Source organism: Conger conger, chromosome 8 (genome assembly GCF_963514075.1).
Source record: "Conger conger chromosome 8, fConCon1.1, whole genome shotgun sequence".
NCBI classification, from domain to species: domain Eukaryota; kingdom Metazoa; phylum Chordata; class Actinopteri; order Anguilliformes; family Congridae; genus Conger; species Conger conger.
Window position 1 is genome coordinate 54,225,540 of NC_083767.1, and position 19,694 is coordinate 54,245,233.

General features: G+C 45.8%; 1 protein-coding gene across 1 annotated transcript in view; it reads right to left on the reverse strand.

Moving 5' to 3' along the window:
* cacna1c (calcium channel, voltage-dependent, L type, alpha 1C subunit) overlaps positions 1 to 19,694 on the reverse strand; it is a 252,518-nt gene that overhangs the window by 186,597 nt on the left and 46,227 nt on the right. The window contains exons 2-3 of the mRNA XM_061252517.1: positions 5,809 to 6,136; positions 2,076 to 2,181 (exon numbers count right to left, since the gene is read on the reverse strand). Coding sequence (XP_061108501.1) covers positions 2,076 to 2,181; positions 5,809 to 6,136 — 434 coding nt within the window. The remainder of the gene's footprint in view (positions 1 to 2,075; positions 2,182 to 5,808; positions 6,137 to 19,694) is intronic.

Below are 19,694 nucleotides of genomic sequence, written 5' to 3' on the forward strand. Positions count from 1 at the left end.
CTGCCGCAGGAAAAAATAAGCACCTTAAATTTTTCATTGGCTCTGAGTTGCTTCACTCTAGCTCCAGGGAGAAGCAGCAGGCTGCCTGTGGGTCAACACACCCTGATCTCCCCTTCATATGTGCAGGCCACAGCCCCACGGACCAGCCTCAGATTGCTCTCTTCCAGAGGGTTAAGAGCTTCGACCTGTACCCTTCTTCATATATAACACCGCTCTGCTGGTGGGGCGGGTCAATCCTTTTTTGACAAAAATATTGAATTTTGGGGAGTTTTCTATCCCTCAAAAGCACACATAATTCCACTGAGGCCCTTGGGTGGAGAGTTCTGAGCTCACTTCCGAAAACGGGCTTCAGCCAACGTTTCCTTTGGTCTTTTTCCAAATGGCCGTACGTTTTCACAGCCGAAGACTTCCGTTCTTCATTTGGTAAATGGTTGGGATTTATATAGCGCCTTTATCTAAAGCGCTGTACAATTGATGCTTCTCATTCACAGCAATTGGCTCCCATGCAAGGCAACAACCAGCTTGTCAGGAGAATTTGGGGGGTTAGGTGTCTTGCTCAGGGACGCTTCAACACACCCAAGTCGGGATTGAACTGGCAACCTCCTGACTGCCAGAGGACTGCTCTTACCGCCGGAGCCAAAATTGCCCCGAATGCTGGCCCTGAAGGCCAAACACAGTCTAACCTGCCCAGCCAAGGCAACCAATGAGATCTCAGAGTTTCTCTCCAGCTACGTCTGGATTGGCCACATCTACCATTGTTCTCTCCGCTGAAACCCCTTGACATTACATTACATTACATTACATTAATGGCATTTGGCAGACGCTCTTATCCAGAGCGATGTACAGTGTATCAGACTAAGCAGGAGACAATCCTCCCCTGGAGCAATGCAGGGTTAAGGGCCTTGCTGAAGGGCCCAACGGCTGTGCGGATCGTATTGTGGCTACATCGGGATTAGAACCACCGACCTTGTGTGTCCCAGTCATGTACCTTAACCATTACACTAAAGGCCGAAGCCTTTGAGGAAAGCTCATTATGGCAGAAGGAGGCTCGCTGGAGGACTGTGTGTTCCTGCTTCGACACAGTGCAGTGAGACTGAGACTGTTTTATCACGGCTTTCTGCTCCATCTGTGTGGCAGACAGAGGGACGTGATCGGGAGAGAGCAGAGGGTGGAGGGGGCTGGGAGTGGGGGAGAGGGTGGGTGAGAGTGCGGGGTGGGGTGGGTGGGGTATGGGTGTTGGGAGGGGGGGGGTGAGGTTGGAGTGCTCTCCGGTTCTGACAGACATGCTTTATCTTGCCTGTCTGGATTAATGTCCACAGCTCTAACATCTACAGACAACAGCAACCTGACACACATCCCTACTGGCAGACACACACACACGCGCACACATGCACACATGCACACACACACACACACACGTGCACACACAAGCACACACACACACACACACGCACACACACACACACATGCACACACACGCGCGCACACACACACACACACTCCATCTAGGTTGACAGAAAGAGAAAAGTGAGCTCCACAATTATGCAAAATTCCAAGGGTCCATTTAAAACATCTGAACATGTTTGCAACAAGCTAACTGAATGAACTCATTCATAATCCAGATCCATATCAAAAATTCATGTCCAGCAGATGGGTGTTGCTACCCACAGCAGCCAATGACATTCTCCCTTTTTAAAGAAGCGTTTCATTTTGCCGTAGAACGCCCAATTCTTCATAAATGCTGTGCTCTAGCAAGATGTACCATGGCACCGTTTCTAAGCAGGGATAATACTAAACCAGAAAAAAAAAAGTATACATTTGTTCTTAATGGTGTTTATTCATCACTTTGAGGCAAATTTCCTATCACTTCAACACAAATGAAATTTTCATTCGCCTTAATTGCTCCTCCGTAATGATGCAGATTTGCAGTCATTTGCAGTCATGTGACACGAGTGAACAAGGTATCCCTGTCCCTCCATACCCGCCCCCTCCCCATCGCCTCCCCAACAACAACAAAAAAAGCCTTCGGCCCTCAAACAAACCACGCGATACAGAATGAACCCGGCGTTACTCACCAGATTGGAGTTTGTGGCATTGGAGTCGTCCTCGGGGAAGGGGATATAGACAGCTAAGGCCACGCAGTTAGCAAAAATAGTCATCAAAATGATTATTTCAAAGGGTCTGGAGGAGAATGAGTCAAGGAAGCACAGCTGGAGCACATCCAGGCAAAGATCAGGCACGACATCACACTCGACGGCGCGAAACGGAACAGCTGGACCTTCTGAAGGGTTTGGGGCGGGAGGCTGCGCGACGGCTCCTAATATGTCCGTGGTGAGCACGGGACGGTCGCGTGGCTCACAGGAAACGGGAAAAGAGGAGACGGGGGAGGTGATCCGGGACAGTGTGTTTTGGGCCTGGCACTCGAAAGGCCCTGCCCTCGTCGTCTTGACCTCCTAATTCTGTTCCCGGCACCCCCGCATCCCCTCCCCTGCGAAACTTTTTCTTTTTTCCACACTCGAGGACAGGAACTTCTACACTGTGTCTGTTTTCGCCGAGGAAAAGCTGGTTTCTGTCAGCCCCCAGCCCCGTCTCCACACATAGAAAATTAGTCACTGTTGGATTTTTGCCAACACTGATACATTTATCTCTATTTCTTTATTATTATTTCTGTCTTTCTGGTGGGTTTGTCTGCCGTTGCAGCTGGAAACTGCATTAACTCGCGTCGTTCTGTAGGTTCTACAGACCGTGTCTCCGTGGTGACTCTCCACACCAGCCGACAACGCTGCCCGCGTTGTTCTCAGAGCCGGCAAACAGTTTTTACTATTCCGCAGACGATCGCTGCGATACAATCTCTATAAAAACTGAGCAACTAATGGCTTGTGTTGGTTAGGTTTCCAGCATGTTGAGGCTCGCCGTTGATGAAAAACTACACAAAGAATTATATTTCTGTAGTTAAACAAGCAAAGCTATAAATCAGCAATGCTATTCGGCGACAACACAGAAAAAATAAAACGGGGGGGAAAAAAAAGTCCTGGAGGTTGGCCCGCTGAGTGTGAGAGCAGTTGCCGGATTTCGTTTCGTTTTTACGCCTGACTATGGAAAATAACGGGCAGAAAGCTGTCCGATGCAGCACTGCGTACGGCATTTCAAGGGTTAAACTGCTAAACATGACTGCATGCAATGACTGCTTATACATAAATGGTATTTAGGGGACATTTGGTACATTACGGTGGCTGTTAGCGCAGGCACCATTTATTAATTACTTCAATGACATCACGTTCACAGGCACAGCAGCTGGACACCTGCCATTTCTTATTTCTTCTTCGAGTGCACTACGAGGGGGGAAAAACCTTTCAAAGAAACGGAACTGACCACTACTAATGGTAATGCACTCTTATAGCACAAATCACGAGAGGGAAACGGACGCTCTTATTATTGTGCGGATCGCAGACAGGGCCCAGACTGTAACATTTGGAGCGCTGTTAGGTTTGAAGGTGACGTTGGGTTTTTCCTGATCGGTGACAGCGCACTGAGGCTGAATCAGCCGGGCCCGCGGAGCACTCAGGCAGACCCGTATGACCTGTTGAAATGGCTGGTTGGCATGGCAACACTGACAGGAAGAGAGGAGCTGTGATGTGGGTCTTGTCTCTCCGGAGACAGAACCGTGCTTGGGGGAGGGGGGGGGGGAGGGGCTCCGTGGCAGTCCTACGATTGGACATTGTCCGTGATATTTTTACGGAAAACAGCCTAATGAAATGTGGAAAATGTGTTCTGTTTGCCTGATGAATAAAAAACGTGTAGATGTATTGTGGTTTCTCTGATATTCAGCAGGCAAATTATAGCACGTTATAGCCTTTAGCATTTGAATTTTTCCTTATCTATCTCTGCCATTATGCTCTCCCTCTTTCCCTCCTCTCCTCCCTAATTTAACATAATAATGTAGGAAATAATATGGGTCACCACTTGACTGGCACTGAGATGTTCAATCAACTAAATGAAATCAGCCATGATTCAGGACTTACAGCATCAGCAAACCATAACACTCCTTACCCATCAGCCCCTTCAACACATCCACAGGCCAGCTCATCGCTGCAGCCATTGCAAAGCCATGACACACAAAAGTAGCTCATTACTTTTTCCGGGTCAAAAATTATTCACATTGTTAGGGCTGTAAGCTAAAATCCGGGTTCAGAAAGTCCTCCCCAGTGTTTTGTTCCAATCAACTGGATTTGCTGAGGATTACTGTAGCACAATTCCTCAGCCAGGAGGTAGAACAAATTAGTGAAATCAGCTGGATGAGTTTGTGGGTAGACGGAACATATGACTTCTTTTCTGACCCCTGGACTTTCCACCTCTGTCCACTTTTGTGGGGACTCTGTGTGAAACGAGCGCCTATTTTGGGACAGTTAATTTGGGATATTCACTCTTTTCTGTGACTAATACCCAAACCCTTCCAATTTGTTTCTTCAAATTGTATATTTCTCACTGTCATTGTCACCGTCACTCACATGTGCCCGCAGAACATGATGCGTAATCAGACAACAATGGCAGCAACTCCCTGATAATGACGGTGATGAAGTGAATGAGGAACATGGCAATCCCTGCTGATGTTTTGTCTCTAATTTTTGGGTTATAAATAACCTCTCCACACCTATAATTGAGTCTGCTGTGTATTCAATTCTGTGGTTTACAAAATTATTGAATAAATAAAGTTGTGAAAATATGACTTTACAAAGCCTCAGCAACACTCAACATACATGCAGTGCTTTCTCTTCTGTAGTACTCAGTCAATCAGTCTATCAATCAAGACAGGCACACCCACTATCCATGTTAGTTCTTTGCCCAGTTGCACCAGCTGCAATTACACAGCCTGGGTGCAAAAATCAACCATTTCTTTCAATTAGAATTTATTTTTTATGAGAATTACTAATGAGTGAAAAATGGTCACAAGTCACAAGAACTGACCCATATGGAAATATAGCCTCCTGAGGCAGATATGCATCTGTTACTCTTTGACAATTTTATTTATGCGTATAAAAATTAATACTGTGATAAAAATATCAGCATAACACTAAATAAATGTCCTGTGGACAAAAAATGGAATGGAATTAGTGGAACTTAATGTGGAATAATGACCATTTTAATAAGAGAAAGACACCAAAGGCATCAGAATCAGATCAATTATTCCATTATTTACACGACCAGGGTCCTGGAACATTGGTTCAATGGTTTGAAGGGATTTGGCTGATTGACATTTCAGGCTCCAATCATGCAAACATTATGCATTCCAAACAGTTTAGGCAGCAAACAACAATATTGAACCTTTGGTTAGCGGTGCAGATTGCTTAGACTGAATGACAGTGGTCAAGCGACATTAGTCCTGATTGAAAAGTCTATAACTTTAATAGATAAGTAGATTGTATCCTGGGACTTTTCCTGTTCATCAATGATGTGACAAATAGTGCCATTAGTTGCAATCGAACATGGCTTTTATGTTACTTATGTAAAAGGTCTCTTTTGGTGGGCTGGGTTTGGTTTGATTGTGCTAGCTATGGACTCTTGTGCTATATTTGCTGGAAGCACATCATTATGCCTTTGGTGAGGTTTGTATGGCCTTGCTCACATACACACACACACCGCACTACATAGTAAAACTTCCACTTCGCCATTCCTACTTAAACACAAGCTTTACCCCTCTACACCAGGCTGATCTTCTGATCTGCCCCACTAGTCCCAGAAGCACCCCTAACCCCCTGGAACCCCCCCCCCCCCCCCCCCCCCGCCCCACGGCTGGGCTGCGAAGGATACTTCCACTCCACGATGCTGATGCAGGCCCGGCGGATGGGGTTCTTGAGCGTCAGGCAGAGCAGGGCGCGGGGCGGGCGCGTGGTGGCGGTGCTGGTCTGCTTCTTGGGCTTGCCGTAGTTCTGGCGCTTGCGTTGCGTGGAGCTGGCGGTGGAGATGGGCGCGCTGGCGTTGCCCATGAGCTTGGCCTGCCGCGCGGCGTCGATGGCCGCCTGCCAGGTGAGAGCCGCGCCCGCCGTGGGGATGTGCTCCGGGGCCAGGCCCACCACCGCATGGTCGTGGTCGTTCAGCCCGGGCGGGGCGGGAAGAGACGGGCTCGAGTAGTTGGAGCCTGCGGGGGGGGGGGGGGGGGTAGGGGGGGAGGGGCACAGAGGGGAGGGCAGACAGATCGGTCAGAACACGCCCCGACACTCCCCCGAAGTCAGCGCGTCTGCAGGCGTGTAGCACGCCGCGCGCGCACGGCGCTAATTACAGCCTCAGCGTAGCTGCCGGGATCCAGGATGCCGCTCATCTCTCATCTGAACATATGCGACAAACATTTCAATCAGGAGAGCTGGTTACAGAAAGAGTAAATGCTCATTAACCTGGATCCTGGGCAATTACAGATGTACAGCTGTGGGGAAGAATGCTTCAAAACGCTACATAGCTCCCACTCTTTCTGTCTCTATTGCTTTTAAATTATCATTTTTTACACAACAAGAAGACAAAAACCATGAAATAAGTAAATCTCAACCTCAATCTCATGGATATAGTATTACATTTAGACATAAAAAAAAATATATATATATATTTTAAGTCTCATTACAGTGCTGTCCAGTTTTTTTGCAGCGCTGTCCAATATTCTCCTAGCCACACCCCCACACCACCCCACCCACTCTCTTCTGTCCATTTTGTAGCACTGAACTGCATCCACTGGCGTGTGCAGAACGGGATAAACGATGATCACGCATCTCTCAATTTAACTCTCAACCCCATTCCTCTGCCACCACATCCTGCCCTGTAGTCACCGACTCTGGTCTCCGCGGCTAAACGCTTGTGGAGGATACATGCCTCTTCTTGGCAGGGTACTGTAATCTGATTGGACACACCCAATATGGCCACATGAATATTCAGCTGATGGACTTTGCAATAAAAATTCTCGTCACAGACAGTCAGGACAGTCATGTTTAGGTTTTTGAATGGGGAAATGTGTTTCTCATCAGACGAGCACAGCCAGCAGCTAACAGATTTGCCAAAAGGGATGAAGTTATAGATGGTTTGTTTGAATAACTTGTATATTCATTACATTTTGTCAGTAAAAACCATTCAAAAAATGAAATAAACTTGCTTTTTTTACTGAACGTGTAAAACGTGTTTCCATGGTGGTCTGTATTTTCGGATTTGAAATAAGGATGGATCTACCATGTAGAGACTGAAAGTACATTTCAGTAGGAGGCTAATATCGAAAGCTAGACACCCGCAAGGGGACACTAGTTCTCATGTAAACATGTACAGGGAACACAATTCTTCTTTCCAACTATCTTTTCTAAAGTTAAAATCTCCCTCTCCCTCCCTCCCTCTCTCTTTTTCTCTCTCTCTCTCTCTGGGGGAGGAGGCTCAGTGCACGGCTAAAACAGAGCCAATCTATCTCGATTTTCTCTGAGAGCTGTTGTTGCTTACTTCTTGGTGCATATGCAGTACAGTACCTGCAGGCCAACAAATTTCACAGACTGCAGACAAAAAAAAACAAAAAACAGCTCAAATATTTCCCGATCCCTACACGATTCTGGGCTCCGTCTAGATGCTGCTCAGGTGGTCATTTATCCACTCTTCAGAGACCAGAGAGTGAAATAACTCTGCCCATGTACAGAAACAAGTATTTAAAGTCCCAAGCTGACCACCCCCGTACTTCACACTTTCCGCGAACCTGACAACGACTCCCACAATGCTTCAACATAGCCTCCACTCTCGAGCCGTTGATGTGCGGCTACATTATCCTGCACTGTAACACCGAACACCAAATGCAAGCGCTGTATTTTTTACCCTGCAGAAAGAGACGGAGACAGTGCCCCGGCATGCAGCATGCTTCTTCAGCGACGCCAGACAGAGCCAGACAGTAAGGAGCGGGATCTCGCGTCGCATGCTAAACTGAGCCCTCGATCGCTTCCTACTCCCGCCGTGGGGCTCTCTGTCGAGTGTTCACTCGCTGAGGAAGGGAGCACTGCTGACAGACGTGGGATAATTATCACCACTCACGCAGTAATGTCGACCTTGTTGCAACATACCATCAATAACGTAGGCAGTCTTAAAAAAATTTTCAATGATTACTTTGTCATGTCATTGTGCTTGAAGGATGCTCCTCTTTGCTTTGGAGGCCGAATGCGTGGATCCTTTAAAGGTACAATAGGTCATTTCGGACTTCTAACGGGCAAGAGAGGAATAGCAGCAACAGACCTTCAAACCACAACACTGTTAATCCCTCCCCCTTCTCTGTAAACACACGGACGTTGAAACGCCATTGGCTGTGGCAATTTTCAACCAATGAGCTTGAATTATTGGACAGTGAAACAATGTTTTGGTACAGAGTGTCGGGCCGTCAACTGCTTATTTTGAAACCCGAATTTAAGGACTCTAAACACAGGCAGAGAGTGAGTCAACATGTCAGTGAGCCTTTTTCAATGATAGGAAGGGATTTAAAATGGTCTTGTAACAAAGTTTTAACACAAAAATCTTACCTATTGTACCTTTAAACCTGGCCACCCTGGTAAGGAAGCCTAGGACAGGCCTTGAGACTGACCTGTGAGTCTCCCACCGAGAGGATGAGAGGTGATGTAAAAACCCTGACTCTAATCTCCCGGTACACGTCTTTCCATTTAATAAGAGCTTTTGGAAATTAATCTGAACTCGAGGATGCTCAATGAGGCTGATCTGTTGGAAATTCAATTATGAAACCCACCCGCCACCACCCTCCCGCCCCCCTCAGAAAGGAACCTGCCTGTCCAATTTTATTTAAATGTAGCTTTATCACTTTTTTAAATATTTCTACACATACTGCAGTTATGCTTGCATACTGTACACTATCACCCACAATCCTGTTCTAAAGCAGGGCTGCTGGGTGGCGCATTCGGTTAAAGGACCACGTTGCGATGCGTGGAGGGGCCCCACAGTCTCGTACTGCATCCAGGCCACACCAGTGCACTAACCGCACAGGGTGGTGTGTAACACGCGTCACCCAGGGCATGGGACAGTGGGTTCAGTGGGTTAGGGTTCGTACCTGGCGGTCGAGCTGCACGTTCACGCCTGTTTTCCGTTCTGGTTCCTCAGTGGTGGAATGACTTGCCTACCACTGTCAGGACAGCAGAATCCCTCCCCCTATTTCGACGCAGACTAAAAACACACCTTTTCAAACTACCTTAGTCCTCCCTCCTGATTTCCCCCGCCCCCCTTTCTGATATCTCTATCGCTCTTGTCTAACCCCCCAAAAATGATGACTATATGTTTAAAACAGCACTTCCTATGTATTTACCTAGTTATGGATGTGATGCTTTGACTTGTGGAAGAACCTATGCACTTGTAAATTGCTTTGGATTAAAAGCATCTGCCAAATGACTAAAATGTAAAATGTAAAATGTTCAGGTGCCTGTGGACTACATGCACCACATGAAAGGTCCTCCTCCAGCCCCACCCTGTGCAAGCTCAGCCGTAGTCTGCAGCTTGTGACCTCATGTGTCTCAGAGGGCAGACGTGTGGAGACAGTGGGATTTGCGCATGAACCCCGCTGCCGATAATTGGACATTCAAAATTACGGTAGGAAATTGGATATGAGCAGCTTCACACTGCCTGCCAATTGTAACAATTGCTAAAAATGTATTGTATATATATATATATATATATATATATATATATATATATATATATATATTTAAAAAAAACATTTGCAAATACGAATGGTCGGTTTTTATTTATTTTACCAGCTATTCCCATCCTTGTGACTATTCTCAAAATCAAAGTCAACTTCTTTTATTCTTGCATAATTAAGGTTATTGAAGGAGTAGGTTATTTGGTGGCAAACTTTTTATTTGGTGGTAATTTATTTTGTCCATTCTTTAAAGCACACGTTGATAAACTGACTAAAAGGATCAGTTTATTACCATAACAGAGCAGTATTTTTAAGTGTGTCCTCTAATTAGATATGCTGAACACTGTTCTGGTCGAGGAAGTTTCCAAATTACTTTTTCGGATTACATGTCCGCCCGCTTTGTTTTGCACATATAATTGCAAATCCTCTCTGGAGAAATAGATACTATTTTCATCTCGCCCTGTTTCTTTTGGCCATGTCAGGGCCAAAAGAGCCTCACTTGAAGCACAGCGAACAAATGACAGGCAGTCTGCAGTAAAATGACAATAATCAAAAATCCAACAACTCCGACGATATTCGGCAAGTTGTGACATGTCAACAGCAGGTACACTGAGGCGCCAGTTAGGCAATTTACATTACATCACATGCCATTTGGCTGATGCTTTTCATCCAAAGAGACTTACAGTTGATTAGACTAAGCAGGAGACGATCCTCCCCTCGAGCAATGCAGGGTTAAGGGGCCTTGCTCAAGGGCCCAACGGCCGTGCGGATCTTATTGTGGCTACACCGGGGATCGAACCACCGACCTTGCGGGTCCCAGTCATGTCCTAGCCATGTACCTTAACCACTACGCTTACAGGCCACCCTATTTCCTATGAATACATTGTGCAATGCCGTTATCGGTATTAATTCAACCCATCAATTAAAAGAAGCTGGAGGAAACTGCATTTCCACTGCCATATTTAATATAGCATATAAGTGTTGACATGGGCTTCTGCTTAATATCTTAACCATTTTCTTATCGGCACTTATGAATGACAGTCATTTGATTAGGATGAAGGCAGCGGAATAAATGGTCATCCCCAGCAAACCAAGCTAATCAAAACAAACTCTGAAGAGCAGAAATAGGCCATGTGAAGCAGCTGTGGCCGGGTCCCAGTGGGTATACAAATTGGGCTGGAGTGAATAGCTTGGGCGAAAGAATAAAAAAAAATAGGTCTGTGACATACAGCCAGTGTACAAATAACGCTAATTTCATCCGGGAAAAAACTGAAATGTACGATTGGAAGAGGAGGTGTTTTTTCTCCGTGGGGTAGCACCTCAAGCAGAGGATAAGTGATCGCAGTTATCAAAATGGGGGCATATGCTTCAATAGAAGAAAGAGAAAGACACAATATGACAGAAAGAGAATGCTTAATATCTGTTATGTGCCTTTGTTTATGTTTGCAACATTACTATTTTGCAGACAACCTTTTCCACCTATAGTTTGGCATCTTAAACATTCTGTAACACAGTCATTTATACACTTACATTCTTGCCAGAGTAACTGAGGTCTAGCAGCTCACTCAACACACCAAATAAAGCAGAATGACAACTTATTTGTGTTTATGAACCTTGGTGTGTCTACGCTCAACAACAGAGACTAGTGAAACAAAGGTGGGTGGTTAATTGCGTTGGCCACAGATAACATGAATATTATGGATAACCACATGTCACACATGACATAAGACATGTAAAGGAAAAAAAATCTGAAACACTTTCAGCATACGTATATACATGAGGAAAACAATCCTGGTCAAAGGCCACAAAGATGAAAGATGGTGGTCAGAATAGACGCTGGACACACAGCCCACCATCATTAATGTGGCCATCCTCCACTTCACTAAGCCGTGAGAAACAAGGCAAGTTCAACGGAACGCCAGACTCGGTTTTCCACAAAATTGAATCTGTCCTGTTCCACGAGCAGCTATTGGAAAATGTCCCAAGCCCTCGGGATGCTTTGTGTTTTGGAAAAACAGAAAAAATCAAGACCAGAAACCGTTCCAGTTCGAACACTTCAGCTACTAAACACTCGAGTGAAAACACACTCGTAAACAGCCTCAAACACGAGACTGAGGTCAGAGACAGCATTTACACTGCAATCTAGTGCCCAGCTTCCTGGTGAAGTTTGCCAAGCGTAGGAAGGGGTGGAGTACGGAGGCAGACGGATGTCAATAGGGACAAGTTGCTTAATTCCTGACAATTTCTGCTCCTTTGAACCCTTGTGCTTGGGATTTTTGCCGGAGGTAACTTTTAACTTTCACTAACACTGCTTATTTTGCCCCTGTCCTCTGAGTTTGATGGTCATAAACATGTAAAACTAGCTTGAACTCAAATGATTCATTCTGGTCCTTAGGCGAGTCTCAGACATCGGAGGGCGCGACCCCAGAAAAGACTTGAGATCCAAGACACAGCACAACAGACAACAGACTCAATAACAAATTCAGAAGTATAAAGTGATTTACATAAGCATTTACATTACACACACTCTCACACATACTGTGCACACACACAAACACACACTCTCCTGGATACATACACAGACAGTCTGACACACACACACACACGTACACACACGTACACACACACACACTCTCTCTCACACACGCATACACACTCACACACACAGGCGCTCAGTAATTCCTAGCCCAGACTGGCAGCTGTGGCAACTTTACTAATCGATTGGCACACTTGATGGACAAACATGGACTTAGGGGAATCGGGTAAAGAAACATCCTCACCCCCGGCTGCTTATTAGAGCCGCGCCATGGACAAGGACAAAGCGGCGTCCCCAAGCCAAGAAGAGTCAACACAGTAATTCACTCCGCACTCTGACACCCTCCTCCGCATGGAACAGCCTTCTGGGCCTACTCATGACCTCGTTTCATAACCTCCAAAAGCAGAGGGACCTGCCAGAGCGCCTCCACAGACTCCGATCATTCGTCTCGTTTGTCAACTGCCGTTATTTGAGGGAGGGCTGTAGATGGATAAAGGTGAGATATCCTGTACTTCTTTCTGTTACTGTGATCACTGTATGTTGTGGTGGCAAATTCTAACTGTAGCATAACAAATATAAAAACTGTAGACGCTACATGAAGAACTTTCATAATACAATACTTTAAATGTCTCCAAATAACCTTGGACCGCCATAAACGCACCCACACAGGCGCGCACAAATCCAAAATGAGAAAATAAATCCAAGACCAGTCCCAGTCCCCTACCTATTCTGTGAGAAAAGTTGCTGCTCACAAATCTGTACCTGAGCCTTAAAGCTGTCACCGTGCTGCAGTCATTTCATCTCAGTCAGATGGGGGGGGGTTTAGTTAATCCCAAAATAATCCCCCCTGCCCACACCCCCACAAAAGAAAAAATTACCACTATCCTATCTCTTAAACACAGAGGTCAGGCTGAGAGGCCTACCCCTGTACATGATGTCTCTATGTGCTGCAAATCTACATTATATACGAGGGTTACATACGGAGTATTCTCATCATTAAAAAGGAGGGAAAAGTGCACAGTGCTAGCTCACTTCCTCCAGTCATTTAGCTGTCTGGGATTCCGATTTTCTCCCAGAACCTGGCAGGCTGTCCAACATGGGGTGAATGGCAAACACCATCAGACCGCAATAATTTCCACTTCAGTTTCTAGTCCTCTTCATAGCTGTGAACAGCTCCAAACAGCGGGCGGAGAGGAAGTGCCAAGGCCTTCCTATGAGTGCCGTAGCATAAAGGGGAACTGACAAGACCCATCATACAATTAGCAAGCTATTAGCCAGCGACAAGATTTGCACAGCATCACAACAGCACAGGGAAAGCCTGGGACACGTCATAAAGGCTTAAAGCGTATAACGGGGGCTGCATCGCCTCGACTCATTTGAACTGAGCCCTCATTGGCTCTGGTCTGTTTTTGAATGAGTGGGTGAATTAGCTGGAGCCAAAATGGCGGCTGGCAATTGTCGAAAAACTTGTATCTGCGGATCCCCTGCTTATGTGCAACCGCACTGGCCCAGAGCTCAGCGTCTGCATTGACAGTGCCTGCTGTGTTCACCACCAAGGCAGACGGTGCGGCCTCTCCGGATCCCGATGAATCTGCACCCATCCCAGCACCATACGTGTGTGAGAATGGAGCTGGGGGATATCGCACAGTGAAAGCCGTTTTCCTGGTGGGCATCGGTAGTCTTACATTAAACATGTCCGCCTTCATTACACAAGCCCGGTTCCAAATGTATTTGATTTGATTATTTGAAGAGATTTTAAAATATATTTTTTAATGCCGGAAGACCATCCGTAGCAACCAAAATGAGATGGTCTCACCATAAATGTGTGTACTGTATGTTCCTGCCATAATGTTCTCAGAAAGAACATCCATAACTTAAACATTGCAATGGATTATGCATTATTGATACAAGAGGCCATCTTCAAATGCTAGAAAAAAAAAAACTGGGCCAAAAACTGCCATGGGATGTATTTGATTATTATTGTTGACAAAACAATACTTGACCTCATGCATCACTCATGTTTAACACTGCTTCTGTCAGCCTCTCCTATTGATTTATCTCAGAGATTTAATGCGGGAACAACCTGTTCCAATTCATCTTTATTAGCCAGCACTGTTTTTCCCCTGGAAAACTGGAGCAATGGGCTCACTGAAATGAAACACAGACAGAACATGTGGGCCGCAATTTTTTCCTTGACAATGTTTCACTTACAATTAAAGGTAAAAACTAAAACAAATAAAAAGTTAGTAGTGCAAAGCAACAGCTTTGGAGCAGAGGTCTCAAACTCATTACCACAGAGGGCAGCACCGGTATGTACAGGTTCTCATTCAAACCGATTAGTGCTGCCTCAGTTGATTACAATTACTCAATCAGCCATATACATTTAACTGTATTAAAGCACAGAATTGTTATTATTAGTTATTAGACAACACAAACAACACATTTCACTTGATATACATTATATGCAAACCTACAGCCCGAATTCAGCAAATAATTGAGCTAATTATATAACCAAGATCAGTGGCTGTAATAAAAACCAGCAAACACATGACTCTCCATGGCAATGAGGGTAAGATCACTGCTTTAGAGGGAAAGTGTTAGATCAAGGGTGCACAACTAACTTCCGCTCTTAATGATTTAATTAGCTCAATTATACCTTGATATGAAACGTGTACACGTACCGGCTATAGCAGCAGGCTGCAAGTGTATCCTAAAGGTTTCACTGCGCTGAAGTGCAGGATTGAACCAGGGTAGTTTATAGAGCTGTGCTAGCAAATGAAAAATAAGGTAACCGGTTGGGTGAAAAACGAGCACGCAGACCGGCCCTCCAGGACCGGCGGTGTGCACCCCTGCGTTAGACCGGCCCTCCAGGACCGGCGGTGTGCACCCCTGCGTTAGACTGGCCCTCCAGGACCGGCGGTGTGCACCCCTGCGTTAGACTGAGGTCCCGGGCGGATGACGGGGAGTAGGACCAGCGTTGTTAGACTGAGGGCCCGGGCGGATGACGGGGAGTAGGAGCGGCGTTGTTAGACTGAGGTCCCGGGCGGATGACGGGGAGTAGGACCAGCGTTGTTAGACTGAGGGCCCGGGCGGATGACGGGGAGTAGGAGCGGCGTTGTTAGACTGAGGGCCCGGGCGGATGACGGGGAGTAGGAGCGGCGTTGTTAGACTGAGGGCCCGGGCGGATGACGGGGAGTAGGAGCGGCGTTGTTAGACTGAGGGCCCGGGCGGATGACGGGGAGTAGGAGCGGCGTTGTTAGACTGAAGGCCCGGGCGGATGACGGGGAGTAGGAGCGGCGTTGTTAGACTGAGGGCCCGGGCGGATGACGGGGAGTAGGAGCGGCGTTGTTAGACTGAAGGCCCGGGCGGATGACGGGGAGTAGGAGCGGCGTTGTTAGACTGAAGGCCCGGGCGGATGACGGGGAGTAGGAGCGGAGGCGTGTGAGGGCCCTGCCACCAAACGCAGGCGTGCTGAGCACCTCTGCGGGCCCAGCCCACGGAGGGCCGAGGAGACGCGGGGCCCGGGAAAAAAACAGCACAGAGCCCTGGACTGCAGGAGCGGCAGCGGGCGGGCCCCACGCACTCTGCGCACGGAGCAGGCAGATATTAATAACCTCTTCATTAATATTCATCTGCAGAGATGTGGAGGCTGAGTAACCCATATTCTCTGCAGGGGCGAGCGGGAGAGCATGATTCCCTCAGCAACTGCTGACTGGCCGCCCCAAGCACGGCGGGCCAGGGGGGCAGCGGGGTGAAATAAAAACAAAATAAAAACCGAACGCTTCACCCATTCACCGTACCGTAAACTGAAACTCACTCCCCGCTCGAAGCTCTAACACACGCTTCTTTTAATACACGCGGTTTGAAAAGCCACATGCCCGGTCCTGGGGATTGGCGTTTGATGTTTTCTTTTTTTTTCTTATCTCTGCACCGTGCGGTTTAGGTTGGGGATGTTAAACGAAGGCACACAGAGAGGGGAGCAGCCTCTTCGCCGGCTCACAGGTGGCCCACAGGATATACTGTACGGTGTGCAGGCTGCTCCACACTGCTCCGGCCGGGCAGTGGGAAATAGCAGTGATCCTTCCTGCCCATTTGCTATTGGTTAGGAAACTAATTTATGATTATTTGAAACATTTAAGTAACTACAACTTATTCAATTCCGAGAAAATCATTATGACTGCCAACTAATACTTGTTGCTTAGAATAAACTATTGCACAAATTAATGTAATAGTCAACTGGTGTCCATTTTAAAATTAGCTGTGGAATGTAAACTCAAGGCTCTGGGTATGTTTACAAAAAGCAGCAGTAAATAATGTTCATCTTCAAAATTTATTATTATCAGCCAATGTTTTAAACATAAATAAAATATATTTAAACGTTCAGTAAATTCGTATAATTGAAAATTTTACATAACAATAAACACCAATAATTTATGTTATTACTTTATTTGGTAATCACCTCACATTGGCCACAAAAATGATATACTTTGGTTATGCTATAATTCCTGGCCTCAGGAATGGGCCCGGTCCTAGAGTAGACAATTACACACTCATTTGGCTGGCAACCAGAAGTACTGAATACATTTAACAGGAAATAGAGCACATCAAAGCTTTAGAATTTCCTAACACTTCATTGCTCAAACATGAAAAACTCATCTTGGTCGCGTGAGTATATGTAACACTCCGTATGAGGCAGTGCGGTTTGCAGATACCTCTATGCAGATTTGATCAGATAAACGTAGCATACTTACTCCTCGCAAGTTTTTCCCTCTGAATACTGACATTGATACTGACATTGGACGGAGTCTGTACTGGTTCACTCAAGGCCAGTGGTGCACAACGGCCAATCCGTTGCAGGATTTTGTGCCAACTTCTGCTCTCAATTATTTAATTGGCTCAATCATATCTTGAACGGACAGTTGTATAAGCGCCAGCTACAGCTGCAGACTGCAAGTGTACCCTAAAGATTTTACGGTGCTCGAGTGCCGGAGTGAAGCAGCGTAGTTTATAGAGCTGTCAAAAAACTAAAACATAGACAACTGGTTCGAACAAAAACAAGCAAGGAGAACGAAAAGCCAGGACCGGAGTAGCGCAGCCCTGCTCAAGGCCCTGGGTTAAGGACAATGTAGTGCCCATGCACACACATGTATTAAAGAAACTGTGGCCCTTCAGGGCCTGGGTGGAGGACATTTTGGCTCTTTGTCACCTATACTGGGTTGAGCAGTCCTTGACTGAGCCCAGGTTATAATGAGGCGCATGTGCTGCAGATTTTAGTGGAAGCCTCTTTATGCACTAGGATCAAAAGTGGATATTCCAAAGGGAGCCTCGAGCCAAACCGAAAGCTTGATTTGTGTTTACACTTCAGTACATTTCTACGTTTTTTTTTGGTAACCGAAATCCCACTCGAGCACAGGATGGGCCCGTTTACTTATCAGTCTCAACATGAAGAGAGAACCGGGGGGGGGGAAACACCTTGAATATCTTTCTCCCTCACCTCAAACAAACGGCCCAGGACGTGTTTACCTAACCCCAATCTAAAAAGCCATGGCTATTACACAGAGAATCTGAAAGCGATCCAGATAAGCACACGGATGTTGAATCTGTCCATGCCGGGGACAAAATCTGTTGACTCGTATGAGTTGGCGCCCTTCACAGTTTATCCCAGCTATCGATTCAGCAAGAGACTTGATGAGACACGTATATCTGTACCACCAGGAAGCCACACATGGTCGCCTCCTGCCCCACCCCCTCCATTCATTTCTGTCTCCATCTGGAAAACGTAAGAATCGGAATCGTAAATAGAAGACATATGATGTCAATTCTCCATTAAAGCCAAGATAAAATTCAATTAGCCTGGAAATCCTGCTCTGTCACTCTCTCTTTCTCTCTGCACCTCTCCCTCCTGGAGCTCCTCGAAATGCGAGGCAAACAATAGCGCACAGTAAATCTTAAGTCGGCCGTAAAGCAGATTCATCCAAAGTTGCTTCAATAAACATAATACACTAAATGTCTCAAGGAAATGTTCCTGTTTTAGTTTAATGATGGAATATGTGTGATAAAGGAAATCTTTCTTGGTAGGTTAAAATGAGAAGCTTAATTTCGCAAAAAAAAAAAAAAAAAAGGCACAGCAAAAGCCAAACAAGACATTGGAATAATTGTATTAATTGTATTAAACACTATTTTATACCATGTAATAAGTATTTAGGATGCGTAACAAAACAACATTGCATTTTGCATCTTCGCAATACTATACAGAAAGAATAATATGAAAACACTTCAAATACCTTTTTAGAAAATAGCTAAGGAAGTGGAAATAATGAAATTCTCTCCCCTGAGCTAAGCAACACTAGGTGAAGACTAAGAGGACTCGGTTAATAATCCATCAGGATGGCTGCTGCTTCTAGTTTTTTTCTTAACAAATTTTATCCTCCTTTCAGGATGAAAAATATAAATGAAATATGAAGAGCAATACAATAAGTAAAAGTATTTCTGTTTTATATTTAGATTGAAGTTCTATTAGTTTTTTGCTAAATAAGACAAAAAGATTGCCAATGAGATGAGAGAGTTTGACCAATGGGCCAATCGGGTAAGAAACTTTCACCTGTCAAGCAAACAGTAACTTCATATTATTAAGTTAATATTTTCTACTTGAGAAAATAAAAAGATTTTAAGTGTCATTATAAAATGAAAATACTTTTTTGCAGTGCTTAAAAAGGCAGGTTCATGTCCCAGATGAAAGCACGAACACAGGCAGAGAGATATACATGCAAAACACACACACATTCAAACACACACTCACAAACATACATACGTCTATCCACACCCAGGTACACACATACACACACGCAAACACACTCGCATAAAAAAATGTACGCATAATGTGCACGCATCCACCCACCCAGACATATATACACACACACACACACACACACACACACACACACATATACACACACTCTCTCTCTCTCTTGCACACACACACACACACACACATGCAGATACAAACACACACACACACACACGCAAACACACACAAATACACACCTCCAGGGAAAGCATATGGGACCACAGCAATACAAGATTGAAAAAAAATGAGAGGGACTGATTTTGGGGGCGTTTGTGTGCATATGCTAGGTGGGCAGCAGGCCATTAAAGGTGCCATTCCCTAGTGGAGCAGCACCACCACACCATCTGCTGATCAAAACCCCGCCCCCCCCCCACCCCGAGCCAGTCACGACCGTGGCCTGGTCACTCTCAGCCAATACCTGCGCAGAGAATGGAGGAGCCCTGGCACACTCAGACAGCCCCATGGGGGCTGCTGCGATGCGGACACTGCACTGCAAAGCGCAGGTTAGCCAAGTCCTCATACACACCCTCTGTCACACACACACACACACACACACACACACACACACACACACACACTCAGCTTACACTTTTCATTCCAAGAACATCCCCAGAAAGTCAAGGTAAAGCGGAAATTTGTCCAATTGAATGTTATTATTGAATGTTGTT